Source organism: Toxotes jaculatrix, chromosome 16 (assembly GCF_017976425.1).
Source record: "Toxotes jaculatrix isolate fToxJac2 chromosome 16, fToxJac2.pri, whole genome shotgun sequence".
Classification (NCBI taxonomy): domain Eukaryota; kingdom Metazoa; phylum Chordata; class Actinopteri; family Toxotidae; genus Toxotes; species Toxotes jaculatrix.
This window is the reverse complement of record NC_054409.1, coordinates 25,421,300-25,441,865: the sequence shown is the minus strand read 5'-3', so window position 1 is coordinate 25,441,865 and position 20,566 is coordinate 25,421,300. Positions and strand designations below refer to the sequence as shown.

Genomic DNA, 20,566 nt, shown 5'->3' with positions numbered 1-20,566 from the left:
ATCACAGGAGTCACGCAAACAAAGAAAGGCGACTTCATATAAATGACTTAATAAATGTTTAGCATTAGATAAGTTGTGATGTTGGCAACGTGGATGTTTCACACGTGTAATTCAGAATGATAACAGAGTGAATTCTCTGCTCTGTGGCTGTCAGCTGTGTCAGACCCTGCAGAAACCTGAGCGCCGTTTACACGTTCACTCATCCGTTCATCTGCTACGAGCTCTGAAACATGTCTCTGAATATTAATGATGAACATCATTCATTCATGTACAGCAGATTATTTTCAGCAGACTTGTTGAACCTGAACAGAAACGTTAATGTTCTGATGAAACATGAGAACATGGTTTATTGTGTACGGTGCAGTGACAGATGCTGTCAGACGGGATGGTTTCAGCATCTCTGATGTTTACTTACTAAAAAAAAATCAATGAATGAAAATGTTATGAATGAACTGACTGTGTAATAATACTGTTTAATACCAGTCTCTGAGGTTTAGTTTGAGAAACGTGACGCTGTGGCCACAGCCGCTGAGGTGGGACAGTTTTTTTTTTTCCGGGACAGAAAACAAGCATGTCAGCCTGTGCCCCCACAAAGACAGTCAGACAAGAATGTGTGTGTGTGTGGCATCACAGGTATTGTATGGTGACATCAGCTGATGACGCACATCCTCTGACGCTTCAGATAAAAATCTGTCCCCTGAGTCCTGAGAGGAGGCCCCCTATTGCGGGGCCTTCTCTCCACCAAACTCTGTTCGTTTTTCATCATTTTTAATCTGGATCAGACTCTTTGAAATCTCAGTTTATGTTACAAACTAATAGTAACGAATAGTTTTAACTTAAATTTTAACTAGATGTTATTTTAACTAGATGTTGGTGCGAGTGACCTCCTTCACCAGATCTGTTCACTTTTTCATCCTTTTAGTTTTCCACCATCCACTGACACAGACTTTGATCAGAGCAGACGTGGCATCGCTGCAGCTCTTCAATCATTTTTATGATCAAACAACTTACAACTTTATTACATTGATCACTATTATAACCAATAATTTTCCCTGTAAGTGAATGGACGCTCCATCTGAATCACACGGAGAAGACAGAGACACTTTCAGCTGTTGGAATTTTCTCTAAATATTTCCAGTCGGACCTCGGGGTAAGTGACTTCTTCACCAAACTCAGTTCATTTTTTCATCATTTTTACTCTGTACCACACACAAACAGCCCCCCCCCCCCCCCCCCCCCCCGTTTCGCCCACTGACGTCACTCGGCCGCCGGCTCGCGCTGCCGCTCCTTGTGGATCACGAGTCCCTTGCTGATCAGGTCCGGGATCTCCACGGCGAGCCACGGTCCAAGTCCCAGCGCCATCAGGTGCGCTAAACCGAAGCGCGGTGCGTTGCGGGCCCAGAGTGGCGCGAAGTGCTCGGTCAGGCAGATCTTCCCGCCGCGGTACATTTTGGCAGTCTTCCCGTCCAGCTCCGGGACCGCCACCTCGGGCGCAGTGTCCGGGTACGTCACCGGGATATCAAACTCCAACCGGAACTCGTAGCGCAGCAGCTCATGGATAAACCAGCACGTGCCGGTCCAACGCGTGCCGTCCGCGTTAGACTCCAGGCGGAACCAGTCGTTGTCGGCCTCCTTATTCTGTTCCACGAACCGGATCAGCGCCTGGTACTCCTCCTTCAGCCGCTGCGGCCACAGAGCGCGGTCACGTGGCCCCGCGTGCGTCTTCAACAGCGGGATCTGCGACACGGACCTGCGCGTGGCCTCGTCAGCCATTTTGTGTTGCAAAAAAAACTAAAAGTTTTGGTTTAACACGTGAATAAATCAAGACGAGTTCAGTCCGGGTCTCAGCTAGTCTGCGGTTCTAGTCTCAGCACTGACGCAGACTTCCGGTCTAAAATCGTACGGGAGATGCTCCGAGAACCGCTTCCTGTACCAGGTTTTCAAAATAAAACCTTCCAAACGTTTCGATCTGCCGCAATTAATTATTTTTCTATTCATCGATCATCAATAAAATCTAATAAGAGGCTGTAGTGTTTACAGGTTCAATAATCCAATGGAAACGCGTTAATTCATCTGTCCTCACTCAGTAAATTTAAACATGTTGAAAATAATCCTGAAATCTTTTCTGCCCCGTCTCTGCAGCTAAAGATGGAAACACTCTGCTCTGGACGGTGATTGATGTCTGATATTTACAAACAATTCAAAATAATGCAACTTATCTTTTACATCCAGGGTTTAGTTTTATTGTTCTCGCCTGACACGGAGTGAAGCAGTGACTCTAAGCAAAGTAAAACAATAAAACTTATAAAAAATCTACGAACTTCACCAATTCTTGTTCACAGTGACGTCATAGTAAAGCATTAATCTTTCGCGCCGTTTGTTGTTGCTGTTTTTTGTTCAATGAAAAGAGGAAGAAGGTGTCACGTGCTCCGGTCCGGCAGGCGGCGGTAGTTGACCTGGACGCTGTTTCTGAGCAGGCGAAGAAGAAGCCTCGCGAACACCCTGTCCGCCATTTGCTCTTTCAGTTTCTCGCACTCTGTTTCCGTTGATGTTATTTCGTCTTTAAATTAATCTAAAACGCGATTTTCCTGCAGAGAAACTCCAGCACGAGGCAGGAGCACGTGACAGCGGCGGTGATGGCGGCCGACCGGCGCGACGACAAAGGTGAGGCGCGAGCAGGTCGCTTTGTTAGCCCAGTTAGATGTTAGCATTAGCATGCATGCTATATTCGTTCTGGTGATATTGGTTCTGTCGAACTGCGGATCAATAATCGATTAGTGTATTGATACGTGATGACTGTTAGCGCGTTAGTTAGTGACCGGTGACTAGCTAACGTTAGTTGGTGACCAGCAGCAGCTCGTGTGTCCTGCCCTTCGTTCATCACAGCGTTTTTGTTGCTAACGGCTCCGAGCGGCCGTGGGCTCGGAAATGTGTTGTTCCGTTGCTTCACGTAAACACGCGCTTTAATATAACCAGACTCCGTGTTTTACTGGTCCATGCGGTGTTCTGGTAACTGAACGTGGGGGGTGGTGTTGTTCAGCCACAGGCTCGGTGTGTGTCCCTCTGTTAGTTTGTGTTGTTGTTGTTTCAGATGGAGAACTGAACGTTCTGGAAGATATTCTGACTGAAGCTCCAGATCAGGACGACGAGCTGTACAACCCCGAGACCGAACGAGACATCAGCGACAAGAAAGGTAGTACTGATCCTACTAACACCGCTCGTGCTGCTGAAACTACAGCATCTGAAGCATCTAAACTCTCCTTTCTGTCTGACAGGGACAAAGAGGAAGAGTGAGCGCTCTGACAACCATGATCTGAAGAGGCTCCGTCCCTCATCAGGCCATACCCCCTCCAGGTCGTCCTCCTCCAGTAAGAGAGCTTTGGCCCCACCTCTTTCCTCCTCCTCCTCTAAGAAGACAGTGTCCAGCCCCCGTGGCCGACATGCCGCCACCGCCAGCTACAGACACGAATACTATGAGGAGCGAAAGGGTCGGAGAGGGGCCCGAGAGGCGATCAGGAGCCGCGGAGGAGAGGACGCACGACGCAGAGACTCTCAGAGAAGCCTGGAGGGGCTGAGCCAGGTACTCACGCTACTACCAGTCCTATTTTTATTACTACTACGTCTGCTGTGGTGGCCACTACTACTACTTACATTACACACCTTTTCTTGGCAGCCAATTTTCAGCCAACACATTAATTTCCTTTTTGTCTTTAGAAGTTGCGTCGGGCGAGCCCCTCACCCCACGAGGAGGACAACCAATCAGAGGAGGAGGCTGCAGCAGAGTATGGCTCAGAGCAGGGGTCAGGAAGCTCCTCCCCTGTCGCCTCCCATGTAGACGAGGAGGAAGAGGAGGAGGAGGAGGAGGAGGAGGGCATGGAGGAGGAGGAGGAGGAAGATGAGGAGGAGGAGGAAGGAGAGAAGGAGGAAGAGGAGGAGGAGGAATACGAGCGACGAGGCGGGTGGCGAGGGCAACGACTACGACACTCGGAGCGAAGCTGGAGACTCACGCTCTGCTTCCTCCATCAGTTTCACTGATGATGGCGAATCAGCTCGGTCAGGCTCCGCCTCTGAGGCCTCAGGTAACCATGGCAACAGTAAAAGTTTTGCAGACAGAACTCTTCTGTTTTCTCCTGCTCTTGTCTTCAGTGTGAAAAAGACAACACATATTTCCACAGCTCAGTCGAATAAATATGAATAAAATGTGGATATTCACAGGTGATGAAGGTTAGCAAGTGCAAACATTAAGTAACAGTAATACAGATCCTTACATATAAAGTTACTCAGTGACAGAATCACACTAAGCAAAACGAAGGTTTCACAAGCTGAGTAACAACTGCTGCATTCTCTGTTACTGTGCTTTTATCTTGAAAGATTCAGAGAAGAAGCAGGAGAAGTTGCCGTCGTCGGTCCGAGCAGTTCGTAAAGGGATGGAGAGTAAGGCAGCCATCTTTGTTTTACTGTGTGGTGGTGAAGGTTTGAGCTCAGGAAGTAATGAGGTTTCCTGTAGAGTAATCTGATTACATTCTTTGCGATATTTCAGATCCAACCAGTAAGCTGCGCTACATCCTGCGAGACGCACGATTCTTCCTCATAAAGAGTAACAACCATGAGAACGTCTCCTTGGCTAAAGCTAAGGTATGCTAACATCCATATGTTTTTGTTTGTTGTTGTTGTAAACATCAGTTTTCCTCCTGCACGCAGCCTGAGCGTGAGCTGGGCGTTCATCAGTCCCGCTAACGAAAAGTCTTCGGCTCAGCTCACCTCTCAGGAGAAGGCAGTGAAAACCACTAACCATATATTCATGTTGTTTGCATGACGTTCAGGGTGTGTGGTCGACGCTGCCAGTGAACGAGAAGAAGCTGAACGCAGCTTTCCGCTCGGCTCGGAGTGTCGTCCTCGTGTTCTCTGTGAGAGAGAGCGGGAAATTCCAAGGTCAAAAAGCAAATAATCGTTTACTGATTTTCATTGTATTATTTAAACGTATTAGTCCTTTTTCTTCTGAATGTTTAGTTTTTAATTCGCCTCCTTTGTTTCATCTGCGTCAACTGCAGGTTTTGCTCGTTTGGCGTCAGAGTCCCATCATGGCGGCTCGCCAATCCACTGGGTTCTTCCTGCCGGCATGAACGCCAAGATGCTGGGTGGAGTCTTTAAGATCGACTGGCTCTGCAGGTAAACAACAGTGAAATGAGCGGGTCCTCAGTTTGTGCAGCCTCCTTTTTCTAACATGGATCTGGATCCAGTTCACGGTGGCAAAACAGTCCCAGAGGAACCTGAGGTGTTCCCAGGTCTGACGAGTGTGCTCTGATCCACCCGGGGGTCTGCTCCTCCACAGGGAGAGGAGAAGGATGTTGATCAGATATGGAACCGCCTCGGCTAACTGTACGTGAGCGAGTGGTGGTTCTCCTCCCCCCTTCTGCCAGGCCACGGGTCCTGTTGGTCAGGGTTCTTGAGCGGTTCTGGAGTTTGCGCCGTCAGCTGGGTCACAGTGTGGGTCACAGGTTTGTTTAAACACGGAGATGTTTCTGTTTTACAGGAGGGAGCTTCCTTTCACTAAGACGGCTCACCTGTCTAACCCCTGGAACGAACACAAGCCCGTGAAGATTGGACGCGACGGACAGGTCAGCTGACTGTTTCATGTCCTCAGGTTCTGTTTGGATCTTTGCTGCCGTGTCATGTGATGGTTTCAATAATTCGATCTAATCTCGTCCAACATCAGGAGATCCAGCCCGACGTCGGTGCTCAGCTCTGTGCTCTGTTCCCATTGGATGAGAGTGTGGACGTCCACCAGGTGGCTCGCCGTGTTCGTCACAAACGTCGGACGCCTTCGGAACCGCGGCCTCGAGGCCGACCTCCGCAGCGCGAACCGGGAAGGTTAGCCAATCTCCAAGCTCCTCCTCCCGCTTCCTGTTCTTCTTCTTCTCCTGCTGCGACCACGGCGCCACCTGCTGCCAGACGACGGAGACGGCCGCTACCTTTAGCCGGTGGCTAGCTATCCCGTGGCTAGCGTTGCTGGTTTTGTGGTGGTTGTTGTGGTTTTTCCAGTCCGGAGTTTTCCACCGGAGTGACGCCTCGCTCTGCGTCTGTGGTTGAAGTCTTACGGTCAGGCAGGAAGTCCTGGGCGGGGCGGAGCTCGCGAACCATTCAGGACACGAAGTTTAATTCTGAAATTTTTGTCTCGTATTTTAGTTTAAGTCACACTTTAATTTGATTAATTTCTTCTTTTGTCAAATTAATATATAATTTGAACATATACTTTGCTTTTGTTTGTTTGACATCGCCCGAGCTGCGGCCGAGATGTGAGAAGTTGAATTTTCTTAATTGTGTTGTTGCTGAATTTCTCCTCTGAAGCTCTTTTCTCTGCAGGAGTTTCGTACGGATAAAAATCTAAATATTTGGCCTTTAGCTGGACTGTGGCTGACCCTTTCAGAATAAAAGCAGAAAGGACGAGCGTCACTGGCTGGACTGATGGGGGAGGGACGGGGGAGGGGCATAGAGAGAGAAAGTGAGGGACTGTCTGAGCGTCCAGCGGACTGGTTCTGGTCTTTGAGAAGGTGGTGCAGGTTGGTCGAACAGGGGCGGGGCTTCTGGACTACATCCAATGAGAGGGTCTGATGTGTCTGAGGGGGCGGGGCTTCACTGGTTCAGTTAAGGTAAAATTACAGAAATACGCAAAGGAAAAGACGCCTTAAAAATCCTTTGGACTGAATAAATGGTCCCGCCCCCGCCGCCACCCCCAATGAAAGGACAGTTTTATTATGACCCCACCCATACACACACACACACACGCACGCACACACAGTGAATCAGGACTGAGCTGGTTGTTAACAACAGACTTGATATTTGTTGGTGTGTGTGTGTGTCGCTGATGGACTGAATATAAAGTGTGTGAGTGGTGGAGAAGACGAGGGGAGGAAAGAAAAGAGAATCCAGAACGGACGGAGCGACAGAAAGACGAGAGAAACTCCGTCGTTTCTGTTTCAGGACTTGCTGGTCTGGAGGGGGCGGGGCTGGGATGAGAGCGGGCGGGGCCTTGATTATTGATTGACAGGACTGCACCATCATCACCATCATCATCATCACCCCCCTCCACCCTGTCAAATAAGAGGGTTGTTTAAAAAAAGCCTTTAATGGACTGATGAGGAGAGAAACTGTTTTTTATGGTGAAAAGTGTTGTTGACACAAACAAACAGCCCTTCCCACATAAACAACACAAGCGGTATGTTGTTCCTTTCAGAGGTTTCTTCTTCTTTGTTTATTTTTTTGACAATGTGTGTGAAGCTGAATGTGAAAGAGTCAGAATCCAAACAGGCATCAGTTCACTGTGTTTACACCCAGAGGGCAGCACGGCCCCGCCCCCTGATCCTCAGAGCCTGATTGGTGCTTTAGATGAACGCAGATAAAATGTCTGCACACACCTGTCACCTGGACGATTGAGACGCATCATCAGGCGTCAGGTGGTTTTAGCAGAAATTTTAGAGCGAATCACTTTTGGTGAAGCACTGACAGTTTTTCTGTTTGAACTCTGACCTGACTGAGTGTGAGTTAATGTGGGTGTGAGTGTGTATTTGTGTGAATGTGTGTCTCTTACTTGTGAACTTGTTTACGTAGGCGTCGGCTTGAAGAGTACGACCTCCACGGCAGGAAGCGGCCGCGAGCCGATGGTCCCCCGGACTTCAGCCAGCGAGCAGGTCGTTGATTCCAAAAACTCAGTCTGTGGTTGATTGTTGACATTCACATGTTGTTGTTGTTGTTGTTGTGAAACAGTGATCAAACGTCTCGTAACTTCAAACGTTTCTTTAGAAATCAGGTTTCAATGTTTTAGGGATTTAACTTTAATTTGAAATTAACTTGAATCTTAAAGTTTATTTCTCAGTTTGTTTTTTCTGAGCGGATGTTTTCATGGCGTCACTGCCGCTGTTTGTTTGACTGGTTTTATTTTCTGGCTTCAGTTTTGTGTCGACTGTGATTCTGCACTTTTTCCTTCAGACGAATCTTCTGATTCTCCGCTGAGAGAAACTTCAAAATCAAATTTAACAGAGGAATTTGTTTTGTTTTCAGGGTTCATCCAGGACCTTCGCAACCAGCCGGTGGACAGGTGAGTCTCACCTCATCACTCACCTGAGACAGCAGGCGGAGCTACAGCAGCACGGACACAGTGTACAAACCTCACAGGAGCCGAGCTCTGCGCTGTAAAAAGTTTCTGTGCCACAAAACGAAATCTGTGAAAAACATTACCTGAAAAGTCTGTGAGGACTTTTATTTTGAAATTGTTAATTTCAGTTGTGTAGTTTGAGAAAAATCGATGGCGAGTAAAACAAAGTTCCGTCGACGTAAATGTGACGTGGACCGAAGGTTAGAGCGAGAACCTGACATCTGTCCCGTCTCTGTTTCTGCTCGCAGACGTTTCTCCAGCGTCAGACGAGATGTTTTCCTCAACGGGGTGAGTCCGCCACGTTAGCACGTTAGCATGTTAGCCTCAGTGTGAGGCACGCTCACCTGTGTTTACCTGTGTTTCCTGTTTCAGTCCTATAACGACTACATGAGGGATTACCACCACAGTGTCGGCCCCCCCGCTCCCTGGCAGACTCTGGTACGACTCAGTTATTGTTTCCGTTTCCTGATTGATCAGGTTATTGACAGCAGACACTAATGATGTCATGTATGTGTCATCAGGCGGCGTACCCTGGTGTGGAGCAGCCACCGCCCCATCACCCCCCCTACTACCACCACAGCCACCCCCCCCCACCCCCTCACCAGGCGTACCACCACCACCACCACCCCCCCCTGCCGCCACACGAGGCTCCACCCCCCCGCTTCAGAGACAAGCAGAGAGCGCCGCAACACCGCGCCTTCGCATCCAGCCCGGTCAGTTCCACTTCCTGTCACTGCAACAGCAGATCAATGAAGTCTGATCACTTATTATTAATCAGCGATCGCTCTGATGTCTTCTCTCTCGCTTTTCCCCCATCATGCAGCACGATTACGACATGCGTGTGGATGACTTCCTGCGGCGGACACAGGCGGTGGTGAGCAGCCGGCGTGAGCGCGAGCGTCAGCGTGAGCGGGAACGTGGCGGACCACGTCGTGAGAGAGAGAGAGAGAGAGCGAGGGACAGAGAGAGAGAGAGGGACAAGGAGAGGGGGCGGTACCGCAGGTGATTGGATGATGTCACATCCTGTCAGTCTCTAGCCGTGGTTGTTTTGATGGCGGTGGTTTTGGCTGGTTTCCTGTTTCTGTTGAAAATTATGAAAACAAAAAAGAGCTACACGATGACATCATCACATTTTTTAAAAAATCTAAAAAATAAAATTCTGTTGAGGTTTTGGTGATTTTGGTCGAAACTCTTATTTTGTGATCCTGTGACATCATCACAGCACAGGCACACGTCTGTCACATGGCTCCATCATACATGTTTCTGCTGCACACGTTAAACACGTGAGAATAAAAGAATCTCACCTCTGTCAATATCTGTTTTAATGTTTTTCTAAATTTTAGTCCAGAGGTTTTAATGTGAGGGTCGAGGCCCTCTGAGGGGTCGTTACAGAAACCTGAGGGGTCACACCATGAAACGGTGACTTTCTCCAGTCATAGCTTGTTTTATTATGAAAGGTTGGACAGTGTTTCCTGTTTTGTTTTTATTGTCTTTTGGATTTTAAATGTTAAACTCATTGATCTTCAGTTCATTTATTTATTTTTGTTTCCAGGTTTATTCATAGTAACTGCTTTAAAAAATAAACAGGAAATCACATTATTTTTTCATTTTGTTTAATTCAGTTTCTCATGAGCGACTCGTGTCGACACAACTTCCTGTTTGTCCTGATCAGTTTCACTTGGACTGCACGATTGTTTATCGATCAGCAGCAGGTTAAACTGATTTGTGCTCAGTCTCAGCGAGAACATCTGAGGAAAAAACTGTTTCCTCTTTGAGACAGGAGGAGGCGGAGCCTGTGCTTGTTTTTGTACAAAATAAAAGCCTGAAGTAAAATTGGTGGAGTTTTTTCTTTTGTTTGGATGAAAATAAAGTTAACGAGTGTTTGAATTCATCGACACGTAGAACGTGATAAAGTGAATCTGAATAAAAGTCTTCAGTCGTTCTTTTCTCTTCCTCCTCGTCTGCAGCGCCGCAGGAAACAGCGGACGCCTGCCCAGCAGGGGGCGCACACAGTCATCATGATGAGCAGCAGGGCTGTGGCGGAGTCCACACTGTGATACTGGAACCAGTTCAGGTCATGTGACGCCAGCCGCAGGTGTCGCGCTCCTCCGTGTCGCATCACAAACTCCACCCAGAAGACGGCGGCGCTCAGCGGTGCCACGGGCTGGTCGCGGTGCAGCGCTGACAGACGCTGCATGCTGGACCTGTAACTGAGCATCGCAACACACAGGAAGTCAAAGCTCTGGTTTACTGTTCCTGTCAGAATACATTTCTCTGATTCAGCAGGAAGTCAGGGCTTTTACTGTGAAAGGATAGAACAGTTCTATACTTGTAAAAATTAGAACAAATTAAAGTGGGAGATATTTAATGAATTCAGCTTCCTGTGACGTCATCCTCACCCCGGCTGGTTGACGACCGCGTGCAGCGCCTCCTTCAGCTCATCGGCCGTCATGCAGCTGAAGTCGAGGACGATGGCGACACCGCGGCGGTTCAGCCGAGCGAGGTTATCGGACTGATCGCCGAACAGCGGGATTCCGACCAGCGGCACGCCGTGATACACAGCCTCGTACAAACCGTTGGTGCCGCCGTGAGTCACAAACGCTCTGGTCCTCGGGTGACCTGACAGGAAGGAAACCCTGAGATCACGCAGTGACACAATGAAATATCTGATGTGAAGTTTTGTGCAAACGTAAGCACACAAATATTCCTGATCCTTTAAAGTCAGATCGTTGGAGTCTGAAACATTTTACAGTAAAAATCAACAGAAACATCACCGACACTAAAACCTGCGCCGTTTTATTATTTGATCAAACGAGCGGGTTTTACCCAGCAGGTCGTTCTGAGGGATCCACTCATAAAGTTTTGTGTTCGCAGCCAAAGTTTTGGGAGTTTCTCCGCTGTACCTCCAGATGACCTGATAACAGATTCAGATTCTTTTAATGGGAAACATCTCGACGTGGGATTCAGGATTTTTCACATTTAAACTTTAAATACATCAAAGATTAAAACTCTGTGTAAAGAGTCAAACGTCTCCACGATCAGGTGAGAACACAGGTGAGAGCTGAGATTTCCTGAAGTCCCTGAACTCTCTGTCTGAGTGGGTGGAGCTTCTAACCTTCTGCGGGATTCCTCCAAAGGCCGCGGCGATGACATCAGCGCGTTCTGTCGTCAGGTTGGTTACCATGGAGCCGAAGGAGACCACCACCACACCGGCGTCGCCCGAACTCTGCACAAATGCCTCCATGTCCTCTGGCAGCTGATTGGCTGGTTTGCAGTGCAGACCACCCACGTATTTGAAGTTGGGCGGGGTCGGTCGTGGCGTCTCGATGTCCCAGAAAGTCCTCATGAGCCAGATGTCGGCCTTCCCCAGAGTCCCACAGACGCTGCTGGGAGTTCCTGTCCACACAGGAAACAGCCCCATGAGGCTTTTAATTTGAAGGGACAGGTAAGTAAAATCCAACATCAAAATAAAAGTTTTTCTTTCTTTTTTCAAAAACATTTTCACTCACAACCTTTTGAACTTTGTGTCAGTTTAAAATCTCGTTTTCAGATTTGTAAATTTTTCTGTTTCAAATATTTTAATTTGAGTTTAACAGTAAACATTTTGTCTCCTCTGGGCCTCCGTACAGAACCAACAATGGAGGAGATCGATAACACTTATTTATATATGTATATATTTTTTTTTTTATCAAAGACGTTGTGAGAACCAACAGCTGGTTTGTTCCCCCCATGTCCACTGACCTTTGACCTCACTGTAGTACTTATCCAGTGTTAACCTCCAGAACACTTCAGACATCACTGATGTGAAAACGTACGTCACTGCGTTGATCAGCCTCTCTACAAACGTCATGTGGTCGCTGTATGGCAGCGGAGTGGCAGGGACGTATGACGGCGGCGCTGGCGCGTGGCCACAGTGTCGCTCCAGGACGCCACCGAACGAGAAGCGCAGCGAAATGATGAGTGGCAGGTTGAGCACATCGGCCACCAGGTCGCTGCACATCACCATCGGGTCGAGCAGGACGGCATCGAACGCCATGGCCCGCAGAGTCGCCATCAGCTGCTCGTTCTTTAACATGGAGTCACACTGTCGCATCCCCAAGTCAGTGATCCGTCGCATCCAATCAGACATCCTGAAAAATGTCTGCAGTGGAGAGGAAACGTGCGACTTGTACATGGAGAAGTGGATAAACTCCTCCATGAGGCCATGATACTCGGATCTGTCGAACGAAACCTGGAGAACAGAACAAACACAGATCAAAACTCAGCTGAAATCCACTGAACTCCAGTTCACTCGTCTTTGAACTGCACATCACCTTGAAAACCAGGAAGCTGAACATGGCGGCATCGCGGGTGTTGTTGTAGCTGATGGATGGTGATGCATCAGAAACTAAAACAGTGACAGAGTGGTTCCTCTTCACCAGCTCCTCCATGATGCTCTTCATGTTCAACCAATGGCTGTATTCGCCTGGAAACACCAGCACACGGCCGCCATCTGCGGGAGCGAGGGGATGGAGGAGGAACACGAGGACAGGCAGGAAACTCTGCATCCTGAGTGAAACAAAACAAAAAGACGACGACACTGTGGTGGACGAAGTTTGATCTGGATTTGTTGTTGCTTTTTTTTTTTGCTGTCACGAGTCTGAGGACAAACAAAATGGCAGCAGGTTTACATCCAGCAGCACAAAGTCCAAACTGATCAGAGGTCAGTTACAGATAAGAGCTGCACTCACTGCATCAGCCCTCGTTAAAACTTACAGCTGATCACGTTTCAGTGTTTTATCTGACAGACTGATTGATTATTATTATTATTACTGACGACTGATTGACAGACAAACTGGTAGTCTGATAAACAGAAATAGTCTTTGTCACTTTTTATTTCCATGTTGTTTTATTTGTTTGCTTTTACTTTGAAAAAAAGGAACTTCCACCGGAAGGCAATCCTACTGGAAGTTCAATCGGTGTAACTGACTTTAACTTGACACCGGTCTGATGTGATAACGGGGACAGATTCTTCTGGAAATACCGACCAGCTTCGGCATTTTGCTGCCGGTAAACCTCCTAAAATGAGAGATAAGAGGATTTAACAGAGACTAACGGACCCGTCGGGCTTGAAAAAGGTAAAAAGAGCCGTTAAAATCTCCCACTTTGTTCCGGTTTAACGGCTTCACACACAGTAAAGCCTGCTAACGGCTGCTAGCCGCAGCTAGCTCGATCAGTTTCCTTTTATTTCCGTCAAATCCAGTTTATCCTCACTTCGACCCGCAACTCTCCCGCTTTCTCCGAGTTTCCCTTCGTGTTACGTCACGCAGAATCCCGCTGTGACGACATAAAACCGTCAGAGTCGTTAGTTAAAGTGCTGACAGGGAAATCCGCAGATTTACGCGAAAATTTCTGGGATCTTTCCAGCGGGAGTAGGTGACATCTCGCGAGAGGAAGCAAAATCAGCTGCAGCCTTTCTGAATGTGTTTTAAATGTGAAAGTCTTTTTTTGTTTGTTTGTTTTAAATAACCTGAAAGTTCACGTGGTTTGAGGAGATAATTCATTTCAAGTCTGAAAGAAACCAAATGTGTTTTAGCAGAAATTGTTTGAGTTGTGTTACGTTTCCTGATAACAGAACAAATTCGTTAAGAGATATTTGCCAGAAATAGATGAGTCATTGTTATGACTGGACTTTTTAGTTTTTCCTTCTATAGTTAGCATACTGTGTAACATGGACAGTTCGCACTGTGTTTTGTTTGGTAAATAAGGAGGTCTTCCATTACAGTCGCCTGTCACTGTTTAAAAACAGATGATTTCAAACTGGTTCTTAACTCGTTTAAACCAGTGAAACCACCGTATCACACAGCTGGTCCCAGGAAGTCTCCCTCTCTCTCTCTCTCTCTCTCTCTCTCTGTGCCAGTCTCCACCATGCTCTCTCGACCACTAATACTGAATGAGAGTGACGACCAGGGGCGGGGCCTGGGAGCTGCGACCTCGCCTCCCGTTCTTCCATTGGTTGATGAGGGTGACGATGACGTGGAGGCACAGTCGGGTGTGTATCAGTGGATTTCATTGGCTCGCTGTTTTTTCTGTTTCTAACGTCGTTGCAGAGGAAGTGCTGACTGCTGTTTCTCCTCCTGCAGGAGTTTTCTCTCCTCCTGCGCCTCCTTGGAGCTCCTCCTCCTCTTCACCTCTTCCTCCCTGTGACTCCTCTTCCTCCTCTGCTCCTTGTTTAATTTCTCCTCCTGTTGCTCCTCCTTTCACTTGTCTCCCTCCCCCCCTGCCTGCTCTCTGTCCTCCTCATCCCATGTCCCTCCCCTCTTCTCCTCCTTCTTCTTTGTCTTCTCCTTCTCTTCCGCCTCCATCTGTCTCTTCTGCTCCTTTTATTTCACCTTCTCCTCCAGTTTCACCTCCTCTTCCTGTAGCTCCTTGTCTTCTTTCTTCTGCTCCTTCTTCCACACCTACTCCTATTCCTCCTCCACCTTCTTCCTCTTCTACTCCAACCTTCACCCTTACTGTCCCTTTATCTCCTCCTTTCCTCGATTCCTCTCCCCCTGTTTCCTCTGCTCCTGGTCCTCTCCCTCCTCTTCTTCATCATCAGTCTTCTTGTCTTGTTTCTCCTCCTCCTGCATCCTCTGTCTTTTCACCTCCTCCTCTCTCAGCTCACATTCCTCCACCTGTTTCTCCACTGCTTCATCCTAACCCTGTAGCTTCTTCTTCTATCCCCTCTCCTCCTGCTCCTCCCCCTCCCCCCCAGTGTCCCTGCTCCTCCCTCCTGCCTCGCCTCCTCTCGGCTCACCGGTTGGAGGTGCGACGTCTCCTGCGAGGAGCTCTGGCTTCTCTCGGCCGTCGTCTGGACTCTCTGGAGAGGAGGAGCAGGAGGAAGAGGAGGAAGAAAAGGGGGAGCGGGCAGAGAGGAAGAGGAGCAGCCTGGTCTCCGTGTGAGTTGTGTCAGCCTCCTCCTTCATCTCCTCCTTCTCTGTCTCATTCACAGACACTTTTCTTTATAAATTTCAGTTGATTAGTTGATCAGTTATTTTTGCCGTTAATTGATTGATGATTAACGAGTTTATTGTGTGAAAACCAGTTTGAAACGAAGCATCGAAACACGTGACTGATTTTCCTGCTTCAGCCGCCTCCGCGCTCACAGAAACAGGAAGTCAGACTCTGGACGAGCTGAAACCACAGGATCTTTTAGTTGATTTACTTATTGATTACTTCTTTCAGCTCTACGCTGGGCTGATGGGATATCACACATTATGTAAACAAACAGGGCTTCAGCTGTTGCAGTCGTATGTTCAGTTTACCTGCTCAGAGATCAGTACAGCGTCACCTCACTGTGACAGTCCAGGACCCAAACACTCAGAGGACATTGAAAGTCTTGTGGTCAGCTCTGTCTTTCCTCTTGTCAAACCTGTCCAGTGTTCAGGTTGATGTTCTCAGCGCTCTGCGACAGGAGGCGAGTCGAGTCTGATTGATTTAGATGAATCATAGCAGAAATGATTTCAGGGCTTTTCTTACAGAGTGCAGAGTCCAGGTTCCACACAACAACAACAACAACACTGATGATAACAACAAGACAATAATAGGATTAGTGACAGGACAAACAATAAGGCTAATAGCAACAATAATAAAAGTCCCAATAATAAGACTAATCATAATAATTAATGAGAGTAATGATGGGGCAGGAGGTGGCCCACTGATCCACATCCACACTCCACAGCTCTGAGAGAAGAGAGGAGAGAAGGAGCTGACTCAGGAGAGAGGTGCATCATGGGAAGTACCCCAGCAGTCTGAGCCTATAGCAGCTTAACTAGGAGATGGTCAAGGAAAACCTGAACCAGAACTGACTCTAAGGTTTATCACATGGAGCGGGTCTGCCTCCCAGACCCAGAACCAGACCCAGACCCAGACTGGAAGATGGTTCCACCACGTCTAACGTCTGCGTTCAGGTCAGCTTACAGCAGCATGAAAATCAGATCTCTGATTGTTCTGTAGAAAGTCACACAGCTGATTGGAGACTGAGAGAGAAGCTGTGGGTTACAGGTGTGAAACACCTGCATTATTTTAATAAGAGGTTTAATTCCAGCTGCTGTGGGCTGATGATCGGTGAAACGTCTGCGTGCGTCTATCACAGAGAAGCAAAGTGTCAAACAGCCTGTTGCCCCAGTGCATGCTGGGAGGCTGTCCTACACACGTACCTAATATACCTGGAGTCATGTGATGCATACATCCACGATCCAGGTTCAACAAATCAACCTGCGCTCACAGAACAAAGTTACCTGGATGAGAACATCGTGTTGGTCCAGATCATCTGAAGACCAGGAGCTGGTCGTGGAGCTGAAGCCGTTAAATACACAGACACAAACACTTTCACTTTCCTGCTGAATCACTGCAGGTGCCACGTGTTATATTTTTACTGTCTTTTATTGTGAAAAACCACTGCTACAACAACAGCAACCAAACTTCTGTACTTCCTCTGTTTCTTGGTCTTCAGCTTTGGCTGCCTCCTCCTCCTCTACCTCTTCCTGTAGCCCCGCCCTCATCCAACCTGTCTTCTACGCTTCTTCATCATCAGACAGTGAGGACTCATCCACACCTCCTCTTCCCTCCTGTTTCACCTCCTCTTCCCTCCAGTCAGAGCAGGGGAAGAAGAGGAGCCAAGGTGATGAGGAGGCGAGGGGGAGAAAGAGGAGGAGGATGAATGTAGGAGAAGAGTTTGTTTTTCCAGAAAACAGAGAAGATGTAGAAGAAGAGGAGGATCCTGGGAGGTTTATTGGGCAGATGGCTGTTTCCTTCAGGAGAGGAGGAGCAGAGAAGGAGGCGCCGCTGATGCTGCACAGCTTCAACCAGAGGAAAGACAGAAGGAGAGAGGTGGAAGGAACCGGCCAATCAGAGAAGGCCGTCAGTGTCGTTAGGCGGAATGGTTACAGAGCGCCCCTACTGCAACACAGGTGAGAGAGGATGAGAGACAAGAACTAATCAGAGAGAGAGAATTTATTTTTAATTCCTGTAGCACGTTAAATCCAGCCCCCTGCACACCCCACAGGCCTGAAAACTGCCCCCTGTGGCAGCTGGTGCTGAGACTAACTGCCCCCTCAGACACACACTGACCAGTCTCACAACAACACTGTTTCCCAAAGACCAATCAGAGCGAAGCACAGGATCACACAGTGTGCAGAAGAAACTGAATCAGAGTGGTCTCTGTCCCTGAACAGAGACCGGTCTCTGTCCCCTGTCCAGGCTCAGAGACCACAACCTGGACACGAACAAGGACACAGCAAACCATGGCAACACAAAGAGAACACACGTGGTCGATGCTCCACAGTGAAGCAGAGACAGAGAGGAACTCAACTTTAACCAGTTCAACTCTGACAAAGAAACTTTGATAAGAAAATGTTTGTAATAATGATCAGATGTTCATTAATAATCAGGAATCCATCGGCTACTAAAAAATATATGGATTATAATGTTAAACACTTAAATCTAATGTATTCTGAAATTGTACATGCGTTATATATGAGATCATGTAAATAATAGTACTTAATGATTAATAATAATAAATACTTATTTTACATTTAAATGATAAATCCATTCATCTTTGAGAACGTCACTTTAATCATAGAAAATGCTGAATAATGGCAGTTATTTAAATTATGCTTCAGTAATGTAAATAAAACAAATATATTTCACACGTTTACACTGACATCTGTAAACATATGAAATTTAGATAAACTGAGTGAATATGAATATATCAGTTTTGTTTACATTAGAACATGTTGACTTTTAATTACACACGACATGACTCAGTGTTTCCTCTCCAGCTCCTCTTCCCAGGATGCCTTGCTCCTCCTCCAGTCAGCTCAGAGTGTTCGGACCTACGACCAATCAGAAGCCTCCCTCTGTGTTTCATCCAGCCAATGGTGTTTCTCTGACTTCACCCCTCCCTTTTCACTGTCCGCCAACCAGAGTGCTCTCCGTCTCTGGCTGCGCTCCTCCTCTTTGTTTAGCCCCGCCTCCATTCTCCGGCTGTCAGCGGTTGCCATGGAGACAGTGTCAGAGTCAGTGAGGGGCGGGGCATGCAGGAGCCCCCTGCGACCTCTGAAAGACTGGACTGCCCCGCCCAGTCTGAGCAGCGATCACTGGTTATTAATATTCATCAGTAACATTTAGATAGAGCCAGTTTTTAAATTTGCAGACGACGTCATTTTACTTTTTGAATTTGTAGTTGAAGGTTTTTTCATTTAGAAAGTTTTTAAGGGTTTAGCTTGAAGCTAATTTGGGTTAAAAATACTAAAAATATGGTTTAAGTTCAATGCTGAAATAAAGTAAATGTTTTTTTAATTTGGTAAAAGTCAATTTATAGTTTTCTCAGATGTCATGATAAACTCAACTTTTTCTCTTTGCAGTTATGTGCGAACATCTGTACCAAGGTAATTTAAAGTCCTTGTTTCAGATGTTTTTTTGTTTGATAACCTCTTACAGTGTTTTACAAACAGCTTTAGTTTGTGTCGTTAGAACCTGAGCTTTATTTTTTACGTGTTTGTAATTTTAGTGTCTGAAGGTAAAAATCTCACCGTGACATAATCGCTGTGTTGCAGACCAACTTGTTCCACCTGGCGACAACAGAAGCAACGGGCCAATCACAGCCCTCGGGGCCTTCACCTACCTCGGCAACGGCCCCTGCCCCTTCCCCCGTGTTCAGCCAATGGACTGTCTGCACCATTCCCTTCCAGCCAATCAGCAGTCGGCTCTGAGTTTCTCAGCACAAATGGAGAGGTTGAGTTTTTTAGGCTTTTTTTTTTTTTTCATTCCAAAATTTTAAATTAATGTCTTATATATTTGTTTTTCTTTTTTGTTACTAACTTTTATTTTAGTTTTACCCCATTTGTTTATTTATTTATTTAATTTATTAATCTTTATTCATTGTCGTCCTGTTTTTTTATTCACATTTTCAGTCTTTCCAGTAACTCTCACTCATTGTTCCTGCTGCAGCTTCGTTCTTTTTTCTCTGCTTTATTTTTGATGTTTTTCTGTTCAGCACAGTAAACGAGTCTCACAGATTCGAATCCGCCGGGCGTCACCACGGGAAACGCCACTCACACCGATGGGATTGCCAAAGGTCAAAAGGTCAAGAGAGGAGGGAGGGAAGCAGATGAAATAAAAGAAAAAGTAAAAGATCATTTAAAATATTAAGGCAGAATGAAAAAGTTGTGCTTCATTTTTCAGGTTAAAGAAGAAAGAGTTCAGTTTAGAGGAAATTTACACCAATAAGAACTACAAATCCCCCACTGCCAACAGGTAAAAACTACAAATCCCTCATGAAAGGCAATAGCCAGAAACTGTATAAATCTGCTGCACAAACTGCACCTCCCAGCATGCCTTGCTGTCATCCTTCAGGAGTCTGGAGACAATCTTTGAGGAGCCGAGAGAGAAGGATGGAGCGCTGCTCCTGATTGGCCAGCAGAGGAGACGCAGGCTCCTCCTCTTCCCTGACTTCACTCAGCCCAGGAAGAGGAAGAGACCTCAGGGTATGCTGGGAAACGCAGTTCACAGAAGGGCTAGTGTTGTAGTTTTGAAGAACAGAAATTTGTAAAAAAAAATCATTTGACTTCTGTCTGTTTTAGGGGTGGGGCTTCCTTTTGCCATGGGGCCCAGGAAGCGGGCAGCGGCTCGGCGCCATTGCCATAGCAACGGTGATGATGACGTAGACCTGGATGTGATGTTGGTGGAGCGACTGAGCGCCCTTGAAGACTTCCTGACACGGCAGGGTCTTGATGTCTGAGCCATGACATCACTTCCGGTCAGCTGACTAAAAGCCAAATAAATATGAGCTGCTAGCACACCTGCTAACCACTGCGTTACCTGGTGACATCATCAACATCATTAAGTTGGTCAAATGTAGCAGACTTTTTTCTTTTGCTGTGTTAATGGTTTGTTGTTTGTGATTTTTACAGTGTAGACTGTTTAAAGTGTGAATTCTCTGGAATATTTAATATTTTAATAGTTTCTTTTTTTACTGTGTGGATGATGTCAGGTGACCTGTTAAGAGGCCACGCCTCCTGCAGGGAACAGGTGGTTCAATTTTTATCTATTTATTTTTTATTTTTAGCCAAAACACAGACACACTTCAGTAAAGCTGTGGACGCACGGTTCAGTGCCGCGCCGCAGACTCACTCACAAAGATTTTTAAAGTGTAATTTATATTTCTGCTGAAAATGTTTCTATTTTTGGAACAAATAAAGTTTGTTTCCGCTACTGACGTTTGTGTCTCTGTTACTGATGATGGAGATGTTTTACTTCTCAAACGGCTGATGCTCGTGTGAAAATACCATAAAATATTAAACTTCATGTACATATTCAGAAATGAAGATGTTTTTATTTTAGAAGGGGGGCACTGCGCTATTTTTATTTTCACTTTATTGTAGAAACGTG

At 46.9% G+C, this 20,566-nt stretch overlaps 4 protein-coding genes across 5 annotated transcripts; 2 read left to right on the top strand and 2 right to left on the bottom strand.

Annotated features, from left to right (window-relative positions):
• Window positions 1–507: 507 nt before the first annotated feature.
• ufc1 (ubiquitin-fold modifier conjugating enzyme 1) lies at window positions 508–1,919 on the bottom strand. Its single transcript, XM_041058547.1, has one exon. The coding sequence runs from the start codon at window positions 1,771–1,773 to the stop codon at window positions 1,258–1,260; it is 516 nt and encodes a 171-aa protein (XP_040914481.1). The 5' UTR covers window positions 1,774–1,919; the 3' UTR covers window positions 508–1,257.
• ythdc1 (YTH domain containing 1) lies at window positions 1,901–9,985 on the top strand. The gene is given in 17 exon segments (XM_041058545.1): window positions 1,901–2,664; window positions 3,092–3,193; window positions 3,276–3,580; window positions 3,715–3,947; window positions 3,949–4,079; window positions 4,372–4,434; window positions 4,541–4,635; window positions 4,824–4,932; window positions 5,052–5,169; window positions 5,534–5,618; window positions 5,717–5,871; window positions 7,609–7,688; window positions 8,059–8,095; window positions 8,401–8,440; window positions 8,525–8,590; window positions 8,674–8,865; window positions 8,976–9,985. Coding segments are annotated over 17 exon segments (2,022 nt in total). The 5' UTR covers window positions 1,901–2,636; the 3' UTR covers window positions 9,159–9,985.
• An 89-nt stretch (window positions 9,986–10,074) lies between these two features.
• Window positions 10,075–13,114, bottom strand: LOC121195223 (UDP-glucuronosyltransferase 2C1-like). The gene is made up of 6 exons (XM_041058546.1): window positions 12,466–13,114; window positions 11,894–12,383; window positions 11,268–11,548; window positions 10,979–11,066; window positions 10,552–10,771; window positions 10,075–10,362 (listed from the first exon to the last, which is right to left on the bottom strand). The coding sequence occupies exons 1-6, from the start codon at window positions 12,697–12,699 to the stop codon at window positions 10,086–10,088; spliced, it is 1,590 nt and encodes a 529-aa protein (XP_040914480.1). The 5' UTR covers window positions 12,700–13,114; the 3' UTR covers window positions 10,075–10,085.
• A 19-nt stretch (window positions 13,115–13,133) lies between these two features.
• On the top strand, window positions 13,134–20,389 carry wu:fi75a02 (rho guanine nucleotide exchange factor 5). 2 transcript variants are annotated; one of them, XM_041058543.1, is made up of 11 exons: window positions 13,134–13,269; window positions 14,052–14,183; window positions 14,275–15,072; window positions 16,629–17,085; window positions 17,956–18,276; window positions 18,541–18,564; window positions 18,733–18,910; window positions 19,173–19,261; window positions 19,361–19,432; window positions 19,532–19,662; window positions 19,759–20,389. In XM_041058543.1, the coding sequence occupies exons 2-11, from the start codon at window positions 14,060–14,062 to the stop codon at window positions 19,914–19,916; spliced, it is 2,352 nt and encodes a 783-aa protein (XP_040914477.1). In that variant the 5' UTR covers window positions 13,134–13,269; window positions 14,052–14,059; the 3' UTR covers window positions 19,917–20,389. The 2 variants fall into 2 exon arrangements, with proteins under 2 accessions (XP_040914477.1, XP_040914478.1); XM_041058544.1 differs by having other exon boundaries at window positions 13,153–13,269; window positions 13,998–14,183.
• The last annotated feature ends 177 nt before the right edge of the window (window positions 20,390–20,566 follow it).